Below are 19,248 nucleotides of genomic sequence, written 5' to 3' on the forward strand. Positions count from 1 at the left end.
GTAACTATGATTATGTGCGTCATCATCAAACCAATTCATGTAACTGCCTTAAAAGGAGGAGATTAAGAAGCTGCAATTGTGTATTTAGAGAAGTCAGGAAGTAAAGAAGTGTTATTTTGTCGGACTCACCAACATGACTGTTCATCTCAGCTTTCTTCTCATCCTCACTGGACTCACAGGTCAGTCACAGTCACATTTTATTTGTACTGACATTTAAGCTGGTCCTGTAAGATGATGATGGCATGAGTAATTTTTGTCATTAAATATCAGTCAAATTAGTAACACACAAGCTTTTTAATTTAATGACATTTGGAAACAATTGTGTATAATCTAAAACAACTGTAATAATGCAATAATATAGAACACGTAATATGAAAGAAGAATATTGCTAAATATGTAATAAAATGCTGCATTTGTTCTTGCTGCAGGAGTTCACAGTGTAACCACAGTCAGTAAAGTGTCAGTGAAGGCCGGAGATTCAATCACCATCCCATGTCTCTATGGCTCAAAATACATGAACAACATGAAGTACTTGTGTAAAGGATATTACTGGAGCTCCTGTTCATATGCAGTTAAAACAAACCAACCACATAGTTCAGGAAAGTTTTCAATCTCTGACGACAAAAACCAAAGAATCTTCACTGTGACTATAAAAGATCTGACGAATACAGACACTGATTACTGGTGTGTTGTGGAGATTAATGGAGGGGCAGATTATAGACAGTATTTTCCCCTGTCTGTCACCACAGGTAAGACACCCTTAAAGCACCTTTAAGCACATTTCTATTATTTTCACTTTTGTGAAAAACACTAAGGATGGTCTCATTGTTTGCCACAGAGACTGATTAAGATTCCCACATTTTTATATTGAATTTTGTTTTTTCCCCAAAGATACACCCAGCCTCTCTGTGGATCATCAGGAGATTACAGGATTTATTGGAGAGAGTATAAACATCAGTTGTTACTATAGAAACTCTGGAGAAAGGAGGTGGTGCAGGTTGGGCATGAACTGTGTGACAGAGTCATCAGTATCAATAGATGGAACAAGTGTGACCATCAATGCGACAGTCCCCAATGTTTTCACTGTGACTATGAGTGGACTGAAGACAGAGAGCAGCGGCTGGTATTACTGTGTTAAAGGAGAATTACAGATGCCAGTTCATGTCACTGTTACTGAGAGACCTACCACTAGTAAGTACTATATTATGTAAGCATTAAATATATATTAAATAAATTAAAATTAATATTAAATAAATATTTCTCAAGCACAGCCATGTGTAATGTTTTGATAAAATATAGATTAAATGTTAGGATTTCATTATTGTCATATTCGTCTATTTGTCATTGTCTTCTTTTGTATTAGCCACACTTGCCACAACAAGAGATGTCACTACCTTATCACCCACTTCTGAGCCTGTGAGTATCACCCCTACTTCTGGAGATGAAGTGTCTACCACAGATCAGCATGAACAACCCGGGTGAGAAGTTAAATATAAAGTGTTAAGAGAACTGTGGCCATTCAATTTAAGAATCTCTGTACATGTTTTTTTTGTATTACATAATAAATAAGATTGACTCTCAATGGCTAAGGTATACATATGTGTAGATTTGTCAAATGTGTTTGTAGAATCACATGATATTGCAGTATTGTTTGAACAAGAGCATTCTGTATCCTAATTCATTTGCATTGTGTGTTTTTATAAATTCATTTACGCTCCAGTGTTTCAGTTGCCCTGATGAGTTTCGTGATTTCTCTGATTTTGTTGATCTTCATTGTAATGGTGACCATTTTCGTCTGGTTCATGTTGAAAAAGAACAGTAAGTCAATGCTGGACTTTGACAAATCCGAGTCATTCCAATTTTGTATGTTAATATTTATTTTTTAATATAAGCTATTGTGTGTTTACATTAACTGTGTGTTTACTGTTTCACATTTAGAGCAGACCAAAGCAGCATCATTATCCATGACAGAAGTAAGATATGCTTTTTTGCTTTTTTCAGGAATATAAATAAGGCTTTAAGGATCCACAGTATGAAAATGAACGTGTCATGGTTATTGTGTATTTAAACCTGGCCGATTTGACCATTTTAAGCATAGTAGATAAAATCTAATATTGTTCTATTGTAAATCAAGTTTCACTGGAATTGTATAAAGAAAATGAAATGGGGAAAAATGTGTCTTCTTTGCAGTCCTCTGACATTTCTTTGCTCTTTCAACACAGGCTGAAGAGGAAGCAACATACGGCAATACTGAGAACATGAGGAATTATTCAAGACAGGTAATCCATGGTAACATTCTGAGAATCTACTATCTCTTTTCAAATCTGCAGGGTTGTATCATATTTTGTTAAATTTTTTTTCTGTTCGATAAAATACATTAAATCATATAATTTTGTCCTAGTGGATTTCTGTTATTAAGTAAAATGTAATTTGTATAGTGCACAATACAAGTACACTAAACAACATGTAGGCTAGGTACACTCAAATGTAATATATTATGTCACCATTCACAAATGCAAAACAAAAAAAAAATTCTTAAAAAATTAAGTGTTTCCAGTTCTCTCGGTCATATCTGTCTCTTCTTCTGTACCCAGTCATATGCTGAGGCTGATGTGGATGTGATATATAGTTCTGTGGTTATCACGAAGCAACAAAGACAACAAAGGGTAAATTTTAAGAGAATAAAATCTCATGCTGAGATACTGTCACATACAGTACTGTTGTTCAGTGGTTTCTTTCCATGTTATTGATGGTCTCATTCAGTGTTGCCTTTAAATTGTCCACATTTCTCAAACTTACAATTTTTATTTCTATTCTTCTTTCCTTGTTGTAATTCTTACTTTTTGTTTTTTCCAACAGGTTGAAGCAAATGATGAAAATCTTACATATATTAATCTGGCTTAGAACCAGCACGGCTTAGCATCCATTACCCCAAAGTTACCCAGAAACTTCTCTCTACTTTCTTTAATTTAGACGCTTTACACCTTTATTCTCTTCTGCAAAACATTTCAAAGAAGCATTGACCTATTGGTTTGCCAAGAATTGGACAAGACTACTGAGGTTTTCTAAAACCTCACATTGCACATACAGTAACTTTATTGTTCGACACAGCCTTCCAACACACTATAAAAAAGTGTGTGTAAAAGGGTGCTGTGAAAAACAGCTGTGAATTTTTAGTTTCAATATCTAACCCTGTGAGGTAGGTGGTTGACAACATCCCAGGCTCGAACGTGACTGGACACTTGTTGCATGGGACCCACAAACCCGGCCACAAATTTTGCATTAATTCTGTGCTGTACGTAGTAAAGGCATAAAAAAAAAAAAAAAAATGCAGCTGTGATCACTCAAATCAAGTGTTTGGTTTTAATATTGTTTGGGACGTTAGACAACCAATATGCACAGTTGTATGTTAAAAGTGTCTATATTGCCCAGACATGCACATACTGTACACGCATATACAAACACAAAGCTTGATTCTGCAGAACAAATGCTTTTATGTAATTGCTTTTATGACTTGTCCAAAAGAGAATATGTCTCATATTGATTTCATGTCTTGTTTTAAACTCATATTTTATATTTTATGTGATTAGGTTATTCTTCATTAGCACCTCTAAGAGCATCAAAATAAACTAAACTTTATCCACAAGCCGCCTTTAGACTTCACTTGAGACTAAGTACTTGATAGTGTGTAATGGAATGCTGACTAACTTCCTGTTAGCTATTTTGAGCTGAATTAAAACCTTGTCTGTGATTCTGTAGCTGTCCTCTCTCTCAGTCACCCAATGTGTCTACACAACTAAAGACTATCCCGCAGCTAATGATACAGTGCATTCATGACAGAGCCACAGCAATGATCATACTGTATCCCATCTTTAAACAATCTTTAAAAAACCTCCTCTTGTATTTATTTTTCAATCAGCCCATAAACCTATAGTTGGACCCTATAGACCCTGCAGCTCCATCTGCTTGGTGGTTAGACTGCTGCTACCAAGATTTGAGAAATAAACACAGTATAATTTACATCTTACATCTCATAATTAATTTATATGTACAGTCTATGATATAAATTCAGTTGCCTGATGTGCGTTATATCCAGTGGAAACATTATTTTCAATTTTATGTTGATTCAGTTAAATACCAATGCCAGTCAACGATGCATAGTACAATCTGATGGTAAAAACCCACTGGTTGATGGTGCTCAAATAGATCTACACTTCAGTGATTTTGCAATTTCACCACAGACCTGGTGAATTTGACCCTTATTTTCATTAAATTATTAAAATTTAAAAGATTTTTAATTTTCAAACCCTAGCTTTTTTGCCTTGTTGGTCTATTCCACATCACAATTTTCCTACATGGCTATGAGAGCCGATTCACTCACATCCACGGAAAATTTACATTGGCATTTACACCTACTAATTTGGCAGACGCTTTTATCCAAAAGCGACTTACAAGTGAGGGACATCACTAAAGATCCAGTGCAGTAGGAAACCTTGGTGTGAGTGCTAAATACTACATCTATTTGATAGGTGCAAGGAGATAAAAATACAGAAGTGCACCAAAAGTGCATAATAAGTGGTAGTTAGGCATTTTAGAGACGAGAGACGAGAACAGTTTGCAATTGTCTTGTTTGGTTGGGTGGCAATGCCAGACGACATTTCTTGAGGGAACACAGTTGGTGAGAAGGAGCATAAGGCTGTATAATTGAGGTCAAGAAGATGGGCACAGACCTAGAAGTCACTCTAAAGGCAAGCATGAGTAGTTCGGGAGGCCATGGGTAGCCAGTGTAGGTCGATGAGTAGCAGAGTGACATGCCCTTTTAGGCTGACCAAAGATCAGACGGGCTGCCACATTCTGGACCATCTTCAAGGGTTTCACTGTGCACAAAGGAAGGCCCGCCAGAAGAGCACTGTAGTAGTCGAGACCATGTGACCAGTGATAACCATGGCCTGGACCGAGCTGGATGGCGAACTGAATCAGGTAAGGCCTGATTTTTCTGATTTTGTAAAGAGCAAAGCAGCATGACCGGGAGACCGATGCAACATGGTTAGAGAAGGATAATTGGTCATCAAACATGACACCCAGATGTCATGTGACCTTGGCTGTAGTAATGGATGAAGAGGCGGTTTTGATATTTATATCGTGATGAAGAGATGTATTTGCCAGGATGTCTAGGAGTTCAGTCTTCAAATTTATTTAATTTTCCATCAAAATTGCTGACCTTTTGCAAAAGACACACAAACCTGGCAACACTGCAGAGACCGTATCATTTAACCCTGTGTGGAGTTAAATGGTGAATCGTTTGAAAAAGTGTAGGGACAATTATAGGGACAATTCAGTAGCACCTTGCCACTGGTAGTGTGTTCATAGATCTATGTGATAGGACTTTTTCACAGTAATGATGATGGCTGAATTCCCTTTTGCTGATTCAGTTTCAGGGTCGTGTTATCATTCATGCTGGCTCACTGTCACTCTGTCATGACTTACTGGGACACTTGAATGGAACAGAGCCATTGTCAGTGTTATTACTAACACCGGCCTTTTTGAACTCAAAATGTCTGCTGTGAAAAAGCCCAGTGTTTCAAAATGATCCATTCTAAAGCAAGAGTTCAAAAATATGGGCCAAGATCAGGTTGTGACAGACGCCAGTAAAATTTACCAAATTACAGAAGTAGCTTTCACCTAACTGCTAAGTTGACATCTTGCCGTTCAAGACTGTGTTAACTCATAGAGAACCTCGTTTAATTTTTCATGCCTCATCCTCCTCCACATACCAGTATTACCAAAATAACTCTAATTTCCCACTATTCCTGATTATCTAATGTTTTTATTTATTTATTTGATCAGTGATCACCAGTACCTTTCAGTGTTAAATGTTAGATTTGTAGTTCCAGTAGGACAACCACCATCTCACTATAATGGATGGATGGAACACTTTCAGTGTACAATGCTCAATTGTAATTATATACCCAAGACAACAAGTGGCTGAATGCAATATTTATTTCATCAGCCAACTTACATAATGTAACTGTTACACTCAGGAAGAAGAGGTTTTTTCAAACAGATACAATCGCTTGTTGAGTGAAATTTGGAAGTAGAAAATCAGCCTTCAAGTGCACTGGTTCATATTGTTTAAACGCTCACTTTCCGACATGGCTGTTCATCTCAAAATTATTTTCATCCTCGTTGGAGTCACAGGTCAGTCACAGGGGTGATGCTAAAATTGTTTTTAAATGTGTTTATTAATCTTTGTGCTCCTCATGTCAGATGATAATGACCACAATTAAATGAGCCTTGTAATAACCTACCCAGTGTTTAATTCATAAATTGTGAAGCCAACGATAATTTGATATGAATATCTATGACTTGCAGGCAAAAGGAAGAAAGATTATGGTTGCTGAGTGTATCTGTTAAAATACTGTATTGTGTTCTTGTTGCAGGAGTTCACAGTGTAATCACAGTCAGTAAAGTGTCAGTGAAGGCAGGAGATTCAATCACCATCCCATGTCGCTATGGCTCAGAATACATGGACCATGTGAAATACTTGTGTAAAGGATCTCACTGGAAGTTCTGTTCATATGCAGTTAAAACAAACCAACCACGTAGTTCAGGAAAGTTTTCAATCTCTGACGACAAAAAACAGAGAATCTTCACTGTGACTATAAAAGATCTGACGAATACAGACACTGATTACTGGTGTATTGTGGAGATTAATGGAGGGGCAGATGATGGACAGTATTTTCACCTGTCCATCACCACAGGTAAGACACCCTTAAAGCACCTTTAAGCACATTTCAAATCTTTTGTGAAATTTGTACAATGTAGAATAAAAACACTAAGGAAGGTCTTAATGTTCGAACAGTGACTGATTGTTATTAGGATTCCCACATTTTTCTATTGAACTTTGTTTTTTCCCCAAAGATACACCCAGCCTCTCTGTGGATCATCAGGAGATTACAGGATTTATTGGAGAGAGTATAAACATCAGTTGTTACTATAGAAACTCTGGACAAAGCGGGTTGTGCAGGTTGGGCAAGAACTGTGTGACAGGGTCATCAGGATCAATAGATGGAACAAGTGTGACCATCCGTGCGACAGTCCCCAATGTTTTCACTGTGACTATGAATGGACTGAAGACAGAGAGCAGCGGCTGGTATTACTGTGTTAAAGGAGAATTACAGATGCCAGTTCATGTCACTGTTACTGAGAGACCTACTACCAGTAAGTACTATATTATATAAGTATTAAATATATGTTTGTAAAAAAATTCTCTAGTAAGTATTTCAAGTAATTATAAATTATAAATGTATGTCAAATACAACTATTTGTAAATGTTTGTTTGTATCCTAAGATAAATTAGAATGAATTATTATTATCATATTACTCTTCTAATGATCGTCCTATTTTGAATTATAGCCACACTTGCAACAAGAGGCTCAACCACCTTATCACCCATTGATCCCGTTATTCCAGAGCGCAGGTGAAAAGTCTTTCCATTTACACGCAGTATTTTAACTGTGGCCATTCAATGGTCAAATAATGCAGTCCTTATAAGGGAATCTCTTTATATATACTCGACTATACTTATATGGAGACTAAGATTTCTAAATGATAATTTACATATAGAACTCTAACATTAATAGATTATACTTTGTATAGTAGTATTGTTTAAAGAGCTGAATATTTACCATAACTAATGTGTAATGTGTCCTTAAAATGTATATGCTGCAGTGCTTCAATTAACCTAAAGAGCCTCATCATCCCTCTGAGTGTGTTGATCTTCATTGTAATAGTATCCTTGTTCATCTGGTTTATGATGAAAAAGCACAGTAAGTCTATACTGAAACTTGATAAATTGAATTCTTAACAAATATGTTTGTAGTTCTTGAATATTTTCACTTTAAGTTTGGATTATTTTGCATTGTCATTGAAGGTTGAGAGTAATTAATAGGAGTTTTCACTGTTTAACTTTTAGAGCAAAGCAACGCAAAGTCATCAGCCATGACAATGGTAAGATATGCTGAGCCATTTCCTAATATACATCGATATATATATGTACTCTTTTTGTATGATGCAAAATTTAACATCTCAAAAGCTGTTAATTTTGGTTTTCTCTTATCTATATATTCACAATTTTAGCATACATACATATATTCCATTATATATACTGTAGTTGTGGTGTAATCGATGTATTCCTGAAACAAAGCTGAAATGCTCTGACATTTGTTTTGCTCCTTCAACACAGGCTGAAGAGGGAGTAACATACTGTAACGTTGGGTACAAGAGAGAAACTTCAGGCCAGGTAACCTTAACCAAAAAAATTATTAAATAATACAATTACACTCAAAGACACAAAATCTAACTCTTATTATCACCAAGTGCAGCTGAATAAAACAATTTGAAATCCATAAAAATCTCAAAGTGTTCCATTCTCTGTTTAATGTCTGTCTCTCCCCCCACACAGAGATCACATGCTGAAAGTGACATGGATGTGATGTACGACACTGTGGTTACCATAAAACAACAAACAGTGAAAAGGGCAAGTATTAAAACAAATGAACTCATTTGCACATTGATCCTCGTGTCCTCTATGTCAGTGGTTTTAAATCATTTTGTTCATGGTCTCAGTATGTAAGAAATTACTGCCCTTTAATTGAGACACTTAATTTGTTTATACATTTATTTTTATCTTTGCACTTCCTTCCTAATTGTCATATTTTTTTCTGTTCTAAAACAGGTTGAAGCACAACATAATGATGTTACATACAGTACTTTGGCTCCGACCAGATCAGTCAATTAGTAGACAGTTTATTTTTTTAAGACTACGGTGTTGCAATTTGTTGTCTGCTGTTATCATTTTTGTGATGAAACTACTTCCTTCATTTTTGTCACTTTTTAAAAAATTCTTCTGCATAGCTGCAAAATGTTACAACTACGCATTGACCTATTCGTTTGCCTAATACTCAGCAAGACCAGTGACAACATGTATCTTGGTTTCATTGTACTTTTTGTTAGATGCAAAGCTCACATTAATACATATTCTTTTCTATACTAATCTTATAAAATACAACTGACTGTGGCCAAAAGCACAAGCTTGTTACAAATGTTACAATAAAAGTAAGAAGAGAAAAAAAAACCTATCAAAAGTCATATATTGAATACAAGTAAGATGTACCACAACAGATGCATAAATAAGAAGTGTGAAAGTGGAATGATGTTTTCATTTGACTTTTAGAAAAACATTAAAAAAAGTCTTATTATTCAACTGTAACTACCTCCATATTTTAAATAAATGAACACATTTCAGTCCATACACCTGGAGTGCTGATCTTTCCTTTTGAAATTTTGTATTCACTGGGCCTTACATCCAAGTCTACAGTAAACTATTTTCTGAAAGTATGCTGTACATAATCATATCATAATCAACTAACCAATGTAATGCAACTTCCTTGCAATGAGAGGAAGGCAGAAGTGTTCAATTTCTAAATTTAGAAAGCTAAGGAAGTAGTTGATCAGTCTTGCCGTGAACTAGTTCATGTTGTTTAGTCTGCTCACTCACCGACATGGCTGTTCATCTCAGCTTTCTTTTCATCCTCACTGCAGTCACAGGTCAGTCCCAGGAATCATTTTATTATTGTGTACATATCTTATGTGAGAAGATGATACTAATAAAAACTGTCACTTATACAAGTAATTGCCTCCTGTATGTAATTCATAGATTTTGAAGACGATAATGATCTAATATGTAAAACAAAAGCTAAAATAATCTAATCTAAAATATGCAGATTACATGAAGGAATAATATTGTTCGTAAGTATATCCATTAATACTATTTGTGTTTGCTGCAGGAATTCACAGCGTGAATACAGTCAGTAAAGTGTCAGTGATGGCAGGAGATTCAATCACTATCCCATGTCTCTATGGCTCACAATACATGAACAACGTGAAGTACTTGTGTAAAGGATATTACTGGAGCTCCTGTTCATATGCAGTTAAAACAAACCAACCACATAGTTCAGGAAAGTTTTCAATCTCTGATGACAAAAACCAAAGAATCTTCACTGTGACTATAAAAGATCTGATGAATACAGACACTGATTACTGGTGTAATGTGGAGATTAATGGAAGGGTAGATGTTGGACAGTATTTTCACCTGTCCATCACCACAGGTAAGACACCCTTAAAGCACCTTTAAGCACATTTCAAATCCTTTGTGAAATTTTAACAATTTGGAGGAAAAACTAAGGAAAGTCTCGTTTGCAACAGAGATTGATTGTTATTAGGATTCCCACAGTTTTCTCTTGAACTTGCTTTTCCCCAAAGATACACCCAGCCTCTCTGTGGATCATCAGGAGATTACAGGATTTATTGGAGAGAGTATAAACATCAGTTGTTACTATAGAAACTCTGGAGAAAGGAGGTGGTGCAGGTTGGGCATGAACTGTGTGACAGGGTCATCAGTATCAATAGATGGAACAAGTGTGACCATCAGTGCGACAGTCCCCAATGTTTTCACTGTGACTATGAGTGGACTGAAGACAGAGAGCAGCGGCTGGTATTACTGTGTTAAAGGAGAATTACAGATGCCAGTTCATGTCACTGTTACTGAGAGACCTACTACCAGTAAGTATTACAATTCAAAAAGTACGAAGTATATATTTATAAGTATTTCTCAAACACAGTCATGTGTAATGTTTTCATTAGATGGAGAAAACATTTTCATTATTGTCATATTATTCTACTAATCATTTGTTCTTGTTTTTAGCCACTTCATCATCACCCACTCCCAAACCTGTCAATACCACCTCTGATTCACTTCCCAGGTCAGAAGTCTTGGCATTAACAAAAGTATTTAGAAAAACTGTGGCCATTTTACAGACAACAAAAAGTCTTATAAAGAATCTCTATACAAGTTTTTATGGATACATGATAACTTAAACTTATATGATGAATAATATTAACTGGGAACTAATATATAAGACTAAGATAAGATATATCTGTTTTACATGATCAGGATGATGAGTAGACTTTAGACTATATTGTTGTACTGTTTAAACAAGGGCATTTTGTTTATTTCAATTCATTAATGCATTGTGCTGTTTGAATTTATGTTGCAGTGTTACAGCTAATCGAAAGGGGTTCTTCATCCCACTGAGTTTGTTGATCGTCATTGTCTTGGTGATCTTGTTCATGTGGTTTACATTTAGAAAAGTGAACAGTAAGTGTGTGCTAAATCCAATAATGCCAAAAGTATTTGCTATTCATATTCATAATATTTTTTGTTAAATGTCGACTCCTGTGCACTACTATCAATAAACACTGAAAGTCAGTAAAAGGAGATTTCGTTGCTTCACTTTTAGAACAGACGGAAGCAGAATCATCAACCACAGCAACAGTAAGATATGCTGAATCCTTTCTTAATATGATATTTTACAAATAACTCTCCTTACAAAGAAGGAGCAACAAGTCCTCCATCCAGTGTCACTCTCTGAAGCTGCAGGATTACAATATATCACTACAGATGAATGTCTAATAATTATTTTACCTAAAATACATCTTGATAATTAATACCATCTTTATATTTTGTTTTATAGGACAATAGTAATAGTTCTGACTTCTGAAGTTATTCATTTTCAGTTTGATGTTTGGATTATTTTTAACACAGGCTGAAGAGGAAGTGAAATACAGTACTATTAAACACAAGAGAAAACCAGGCCAGGTAAGGAGCTTTATGAAAATAAACTTTGTTTCACTTTTTTTTTTTTTGTCAAGCAAGCATCTAGTGGTTTAAAAAATAGCCACAAATGCACACATCAGAAGTGTAATTCCTCATGTTGAGAAACTCGGATTGGAATTGGAATCTGATGAAACATTTCACTTTACTGTGGTTCTGCTTTTGTGAATTATGCAACTGAAGGCTTGTACAAAAATGCATGAGAAAAATGCTAATGTTACTCTGTTGTTCTTTTTGAACCAATAATACTGATATTATTGGCTCAAAAAGGAGTTGATTATGATAATAAATATAATAAAACATATCCCTGATACAAAGACAAACCTTTATGATCCATTGCATCTAAATCTCACAAGGGAAGGCTGTGTTCTCCCAAAACAGAGGTCTGATGACCCTCACTTACAGCAAAAGGAATTACTGAGTATAGGCCGCAGAATTGTAATGTACCATTTAGGATGGACATTAAATATTTGTATTACATCTTGTGCAATTTTGAGATTGTGGATTTTTGTTGAAGAGAAAATAGTAACCATTACCAGAACTTCAATTCAGCATTATTGTAAATATCCTAATGGTAATTCCTCTGATCACATGTTCCCCTTAAAAGGGAAATTAAATAGTTCATGCTTTTTAGTTTTCAAAAGATGGTCATGTTCATGTTATCTGGTCTATTCCAGTAATAATGGTGTAGCCTTACTGTAAATTACATCTGCTTTGCTCTTTCTTCAGGCTGAAGAGGAAGTAACATATAGTACTGTTAAGCACACAAGAAAACTTTCACACAAGATAGCCCTCAACCTCTGAAATCATAACTTGTATATCACACAATATAAGTAAACTGAAGTACATATTTAACTATAATTTTGTATCTTTACCATGTAAATTTCATAAAAGAAAAACAGGTTAAACTGTTGAATTAACGTCTGTTTCACATCCATCTCTTCTTTCTTCCCCAGGGGTCAGATGCTAAGAGTGATGGGGAAGTGATGTACAGCTCTGCGGTTAAGCCTGCTGTAAAACAACAAATGGAAAAAAGGGTCAGTTTTAAGAGATCCAGGCCCAAACTCACATAGTCAAACTTTTTTTTTTTTTTGGGGGGCTTTTATTGGACAGGATAGTAGAGAGAGACAGGAACTGGGGAGGCAGAGAGAGGGGGAATGACATGCAGTAAAGGGCCGTCCGATGTGGGATTCGAGCTGGGGCCTGCTGCAGCGAGGACTGTAGCCTCTACATATCAGGCGCCTGCTCAACCCACTGCGCCACTCGACGCCCCACATAGTCAGTTTTTTTCTTTTTTTTTGCATAATTTTTTGCAACACTAGCAGCATGGCCCTACAGATGGCAATGTAAGTCTGTCTGTCAGCCAGTCCACCACTTTTGGTCCAGACTGAATTGTCATAAAAGCTATTGGATGGATAACTATGAAATTTGGTACAGGCACTCCAGGTACCTAGATGATGAGATCTACAGATTTAGATTCTCCCCTGACTTTTCATCTAGAGCCATCATAATATCACAATATACAGTTTATGACTTAATACCTGCAAAACTAATGACATACTAATTAGCAAATGCTTCAAAAATTATGACGGTGAACATGGTAAACATACCTGCTAAACGTCATCATATTATCATGCTAAAGTTAGCATTCAGCTCAAAGCACTACCATGACTAAGTATTGCCTTACAGAGCTGCTGGTATGGCTATAGACTCTCATCTTTGTTCTTTCTTCCTAATTTTCTTTTTTTTCCTCGTCTGTTGCCCAACAGGTTGAAGCAACAGCTGAAGATGTTACATATAGCACATTGGCTCAAAGCAAGCAAAACCTGTAAATATTAAGCCATAACTAAATCTATCCCACAGGTGTATCATATTATTTTTAGATGTTGTTGTCATGGTTTTGTTTGGTTATAATGTAATTTTTTCATTTTTCATTTTTAAGTTTTATACCCTCTTCTTGTTTTTGATCCTCCTCCGCATAATTGAAAAAGGAAAAAAAAACAATGTTTGACATGACCATTGACAACACTGCTGTATTACTTAGTAAGCCTCACAATGGTAAATAATCACAACTTATACTTTAAAGATGTTAGTGTGTACTTCCTCTGTGCTTAAACTTATTTATTTTTCAATATTTGAACTGTCTTCATAGCCTGCTTTAATGTGTTTTTGCTCATATTGCATGATAAGAGAATACGTCATTATTAAATGTAGTAAATGAAAAAGACTAAAAGAACAAACTTACAGTAGGCCTATTGTGTAGTAAAATGAGCTGGGGAACAGTTGAGTCCTGAAGTGGTGTAAGAATTTCCTGTCCTCAAAGTGATGTCAAAGTGTGTCTCCTTTGGTTACTGAAAGTTCGCAAATAGAAATCACTCATAAAAATCTAAATCATTTTATTTCTACTCCTTTGAAAAGCCACAACGTAATAACATCTACCATTGTACATACTATAATATAGAACTTTCCTGTGAAAAACGAGCACATAGGTCGTTTGTGCAGCAGGTTATAATGACCCATAGTTATGCTTTGTTAGTGCTGATCGTTTCTTCTAAAACTTTGTTTCCACTGGACCTTGCATCTACGTTTACTGTAAACTTTATTCTGAACCCACGTTGTAACTGCATAGATATTTATGTACATCACCTAACCAATACAATGTGACTGATTTATTTTCATCCACACTGAACTCAAATATATAACTTGTGAATCATACATGCTTAAAAGTCAAGAATTTAGAAAAGTAAGACTGGTATTTGTTGCTGTCAGTTTAACACATTGAGCCAGAGCAAGAGCAACAGTTGAAATAAAAACAGTCTGCACCAGAAGCCACTCAAGCTGACCAAATACAGGAAGTGACTTTCTGACTAAAGTGGTTTAACTCCATCTATTATCAGTGAGAATTCAGAAACAGCAGATTCAATTACTGATTAAAAGATATGACAATAATTATGCTTCTTTGGACAATGCTACACATTCGTGTTTTGAGGCTTACGCTTCATTATTGTACAAATAAAATTTGACATTTTTAAAATATGTCTCCATGGCTGTTATTTTAATCTAAAAGATTTTCTTGATGTTTGTTTGTTACTTGTGGTTTTCTTTTTCAATTATTGTAAAACATTTTGGAACTTTCAAGAGGTTATGCTCATAAGGTAAAGTAACTATGATTATGTGCGTCATCATCAAACCAATTCATGTAACTGCCTTAAAAGGAGGAGATTAAGAAGCTGCAATTGTTTATTCAGAGAAGTCAGGAAGTAAAGAAGTTTTATTTTGTCAGACTCACCAACATGACTGTTCATCTCAGCTTTCTTCTCATCCTCACTGGACTCACAGGTCAGTCACGGTCACATTTTATGTGCATTGACATTTAAGCTGGTCCTTTAAGATGATGATGAGTAATTTTTGTCATTAGATATTAGTAAATAAGTAATGCACAAGCTTTTTAATTTAATGACATTTGGAAACAATTGTGTATAATCTACAACAACTGCAATAATGCAATAATATAGAACACGTAATATGAAAGAAGAATATTGCTAGATATGTAATAAAATGCTGCATTTGTTCTTGCTGCAGGAGTTCATTGCGTAACCACAGTCAGTAAAGTGTCAGTGAAGGCCGGAGATTCAATCACCATCCCATGTCGCTATGGCTCAGAATACATGAACAACGTGAAATACTTGTGTAAAGGATCTCACTGGAAGTTCTGTTCATATGCAGTTGAAACAAACCAACCACATAGTTCAGAAAAGTTTTCAATCTCTGACGACAAAAACCAAAATATCTTCACTGTGACTATAAAAGATCTGACGAATACAGACACTGATTACTGGTGTTTTGTGGAGATTAATGGAGGGGCAGATGATGGACAGTATTTTCACCTGTCCATCACCACAGGTAAGACACCCTTAAAGCACCTTTAAGCACATTTCAAATCCTTTGTGAAATTTGAACAATGTAGAATAAAAACACTAAGGAAGGTCTTAATGTTCGAACAGTGACTGATTGTTATTAGGATTCCCACAGTTTTCTCTTGAACTTGTTTTTCCCCAAAGATACACCCAGCCTCTCTGTGGATCATCAGGAGATTACAGGATTTATTGGAGAGAGTATAAACATCAGTTGTTACTATAGAAACTCTGGAGAAAGGAGGTGGTGTAGGTTGGGCATGAACTGTGTGACAGAGTCATCAGGATCAATAGATGGAACAAGTGTGACCATCAGTGCGACAGTCCCCAATGTTTTCACTGTGACTATGAGTGGACTGAAGGCAGAGAGCAGCGGCTGGTATTACTGTGTTAAAGGAGAATTACAGATGCCAGTTCATGTCACTGTTACTGAGAGACCTACTACCTGTAAGTACTCTAAATAAACTAAAAAGTATACATATAAAAGTATTCAGTGATAAATATTTGTCAATTAGTTACAGCCATCCGACATGTTTTGATTTGATTCTGTTATTAGCAACAAGAAATCATAAACACTTGTGAAGTTAAGCAACCTCTGAATTGAATGCTAATATGAAATTGATGTTTGAGTTCATTATTGTGGTATTCCCTCCGGTAGTCAATGTGTTGTTTGAATTATAGGCGCTCCAAGAACAACAGAGTGTCCAACTAACATATCGCCCACTCTTGAACCTGTGCATCAGTCTTCTGTGTTCGCAAGCAAAGATCCTTCCACAGTTCAACAGAACAGGTCAGAAGCCTTCACATTAACATACAATGTTTAGAACATTGCCATTTTATGATTTAAAAAAAATAAACATGTAGGGAATATAAGGGAATCTCTTTCTTAAAGACATTAGATGAGATGTTGATATTAATTGTATGAACTCAGTATTTTCTCAAACTATTACAGTATAAGCAAGATGAGCAGACTTCAGACAACATTGTAGGACTTTTTTAACAATAGAATTCTCTTTATCTTACCTTATTTGCATTGTGTGCTTTAAATTTATGCTGCAGTCTTTCCATTCACCTAAAGAGTTTCATCATCCGTCTGAGCTTGTTGACCTTCATTGTTATTGTGGGCTTGTTCATCTGGTTTATGTTCAACAGATACAGTAAGTCTATGCTTAATCAAATTCATGTCCAACATTCCAGTTATTCTCACATATTTTGTTTGAAATGAAGACTAATGTATATTTGTTTGTTTTTTTTGTTTTTTTACTGTTTCATGTTAAGATGGAACCAAAGCAGATTCAACCGGATTCCTTTGTGGTTACTGAAAGTTCAAAAATAAAAATCACTCATGAAAATAAAAATCATTTTATTTCTCCTCCTTTGAAAAGCCACAACCTCACAACATCTACCATTGGACATACAGTATATTATAGAACTGTCCTGTGAAAAACGAGCCCATAGGTCGTTTGTGCAGCAGGTTGTAATGACCCATAGTTATTCTTTGTTGTTAGGCGACATCTAGTGGCCATAATAAATATGACAGGAGCAAAGGGGAAGGTGCAGTGACGTAATATAAACACCAACAAAGTATGCGTCAGGAGGAGGTTTGGTTGCATGTTGTTATTATTGTAACCATGACAACAAAGATCGTCTAATGTTAAGGAAGAACTTATTTTAACCCAAATCATGATCTTTTCCTAAACCAAACCAAGTGGTTTTAGAGCCTCAACCTAACCAAGCCATGACCGTTATTATAGTAACCACAGCCGGTAATCGGATGTTTAGGTTGAGGACTTGTTTTGTAGAAGTGTAATTTTGAATCTACTTCATGACAGTAGACTTCAATGCTTTATGATTTCTATTAGTGTTGGATATACATATGGGCTAAAAGGTTATATGTCGTGCTATTGTCATGTTTTAAATAAATGAACGCATTTCAGTCCATGGAGTGTTGATCTTTTCTTCTAAAACTTTGTTTCCACTGGACCTTGCATCTAAATCTACTGTAAACTTTATTCTGAAACCACAGTGTAACTGCATAGATATTTATGTACATCACCTAACCAATACAGTGCCACTATTTTATTTTCATCCTCACTGAACTCACAGGACTGTCACCTAACTCAAATATATAACTCATGAATTGAATCATATATGCTTAAAAGTCAAGAATTTAGAAAAGCAAGACTGGTATTTGTTGTTGTCAGTTTGACACATTGAGCCAGAGAAAGAGCAACAGTTGAAACAGTCTGCACCAGAAGCCACTCAAGCTGACCAAATACAGGAAGTGACTTTCTGACTTAAGTGGTTTAACGCCATCTATTATCAGTGAGAATTCAGAAACAGCAGATTCAATTACTGAATAAAAGATATAACAATAATCATGCTTCTTTGGACAATGGAATACATTTCTGTTTGAACTTTCAAAAGGTTATGCTCAAGTGATTATGTGCATCATCATCAAACTAAATTCATGTAACTGCCTTAAAAGGAGGAGATTAAGCAGCTGCAACCCGTAATTTGTAAAAATAAGGAAGTAGAGAATAAGTCCATCAGTGCAGTAGCAGTGTTATTTTGTCTGACTCCACTCACCAACATGACTGCTCATCTCAGCTTTCTTCTCATCCTCACTGGACTCACAGGTCAGTCACAGTCACATTTTCCGTGCACTAACATTTAAGCTGGTCCTGTAAGATGATGATGGCATAAGTAATTTGGAAACAATTGTGTATAATCTAAAACAACTGCAATAATGCAATAATGTTTAATGGACAGGTAATATGAAAGAAGAATGTTGTTAGCTATACAATAAAATGCTGCATTTGTTCTTGCTGCAGGAGTTCACAGTGTAACCACAGTCAGTAAAGTGTCAGTGAAGGCTGGAGATTCAATCACTATCCCATGTATCTATGGCTCAGAATACATGAACAACGTGAAATACTTGTGTAAAGGATATTACTGGAAATTGTGCTTAGTTGAAGTTAAAACAAACCAACCACGTAGTTCAAGAAAGTTTTCAATCTGTGATGACAAAAAACAGAGAATCTTCACTGTGACTATAAAAGATCTGATGAATACAGACACTTATTACTGGTGTTTTGTGGAGATTAATGGAGGGGCAGATGATGGCCAGAATTTTCACCTGTCTGTCACCACAGGTAAGACACCCTTAAAGCACCTTTAAGCACATTTCAAATCCTTTGTGACATTTGAACAATGTGGAGGAAAAACTAAGGAAGGTCTCGTTTTTTGCTATGGAGATTGATTGTTATTAGGATTCCCACAGTTTTCTCTTGAACTTGTTTTTCCCCAAAGATACACCCAGCCTCTCTGTGGATCATCAGGAGATTACAGGATTTATTGGAGAGAGTATAAACATCAGTTGTTACTATAGAAACTCTGGAGAAAGGAGGTGGTGTAGGTTGGGCATGAACTGTGTGACAGGGTCATCAGGATCAATAGATGGAACAAATGTGACCATCCGTGCGACAGTCCCCAATGTTTTCACTGTGACTATGAGTGGACTGAAGGCAGAGAGCAGCGGCTGGTATTACTGTGTTAAAGGAGAATTACAGATGCCAGTTCATGTCACTGTTACTGAGA

General features: G+C 35.8%; 5 protein-coding genes across 6 annotated transcripts in view; all 5 read left to right on the plus strand.

Annotated features, from left to right (window-relative positions):
* Window positions 1-45: 45 nt before the first annotated feature.
* LOC147817935 (polymeric immunoglobulin receptor-like) lies at window positions 46-3,646 on the plus strand. Its single transcript, XM_087179392.1, has 9 exons — window positions 46-179; window positions 429-749; window positions 892-1,191; window positions 1,364-1,478; window positions 1,721-1,818; window positions 1,939-1,973; window positions 2,223-2,279; window positions 2,595-2,666; window positions 2,860-3,646. Exons 1-9 carry the CDS (start codon window positions 134-136, stop codon window positions 2,902-2,904), a joined length of 1,089 nt encoding a protein of 362 aa, XP_087035518.1. The 5' UTR covers window positions 46-133; the 3' UTR covers window positions 2,905-3,646.
* A 2,212-nt stretch (window positions 3,647-5,858) lies between these two features.
* Window positions 5,859-9,694, plus strand: LOC111670055 (polymeric immunoglobulin receptor-like). 2 transcript variants are annotated; one of them, XM_087179383.1, is made up of 8 exons: window positions 5,859-6,198; window positions 6,441-6,761; window positions 6,922-7,221; window positions 7,417-7,480; window positions 7,732-7,829; window positions 7,976-8,010; window positions 8,246-8,302; window positions 8,465-9,694. In XM_087179383.1, exons 1-8 carry the CDS (start codon window positions 6,153-6,155, stop codon window positions 8,633-8,635), a joined length of 1,092 nt encoding a protein of 363 aa, XP_087035509.1. In that variant the 5' UTR covers window positions 5,859-6,152; the 3' UTR covers window positions 8,636-9,694. The 2 variants fall into 2 exon arrangements, 1 of the variants encoding a protein (XP_087035509.1); XR_015438478.1 differs by lacking the exon at window positions 7,732-7,829 and having other exon boundaries at window positions 8,465-8,534.
* LOC111670056 (polymeric immunoglobulin receptor-like) lies at window positions 9,528-14,768 on the plus strand. Its single transcript, XM_023426612.2, has 9 exons — window positions 9,528-9,609; window positions 9,849-10,169; window positions 10,324-10,623; window positions 10,766-10,823; window positions 11,118-11,218; window positions 11,361-11,395; window positions 11,666-11,719; window positions 12,691-12,771; window positions 13,504-14,768. The coding sequence occupies exons 1-9, from the start codon at window positions 9,564-9,566 to the stop codon at window positions 13,564-13,566; spliced, it is 1,059 nt and encodes a 352-aa protein (XP_023282380.2). The 5' UTR covers window positions 9,528-9,563; the 3' UTR covers window positions 13,567-14,768.
* A 256-nt stretch (window positions 14,769-15,024) lies between these two features.
* On the plus strand, window positions 15,025-17,133 carry LOC147817936 (polymeric immunoglobulin receptor-like). The gene is made up of 6 exons (XM_087179384.1): window positions 15,025-15,073; window positions 15,317-15,637; window positions 15,796-16,095; window positions 16,330-16,438; window positions 16,708-16,805; window positions 16,927-17,133. The coding sequence occupies exons 1-6, from the start codon at window positions 15,028-15,030 to the stop codon at window positions 16,968-16,970; spliced, it is 918 nt and encodes a 305-aa protein (XP_087035510.1). The 5' UTR covers window positions 15,025-15,027; the 3' UTR covers window positions 16,971-17,133.
* A 1,022-nt stretch (window positions 17,134-18,155) lies between these two features.
* The window catches only part of LOC111670057 (polymeric immunoglobulin receptor-like), a 2,881-nt gene continuing 1,788 nt past the window's right edge, over window positions 18,156-19,248 (plus strand). The window contains exons 1-3 of the mRNA XM_087179386.1: window positions 18,156-18,287; window positions 18,483-18,803; window positions 18,961-19,242. Coding sequence (XP_087035512.1) covers window positions 18,242-18,287; window positions 18,483-18,803; window positions 18,961-19,242 — 649 coding nt within the window. The 5' untranslated portion in view covers window positions 18,156-18,241. The remainder of the gene's footprint in view (window positions 18,288-18,482; window positions 18,804-18,960; window positions 19,243-19,248) is intronic.

Source organism: Seriola lalandi, unplaced genomic scaffold (genome assembly GCF_002814215.2).
Source record: "Seriola lalandi dorsalis isolate HSWRI2012SDOR001 ecotype SW California unplaced genomic scaffold, Sedor1 jcf7180002054832, whole genome shotgun sequence".
NCBI lineage: Eukaryota > Metazoa > Chordata > Actinopteri > Carangiformes > Carangidae > Seriola > Seriola lalandi.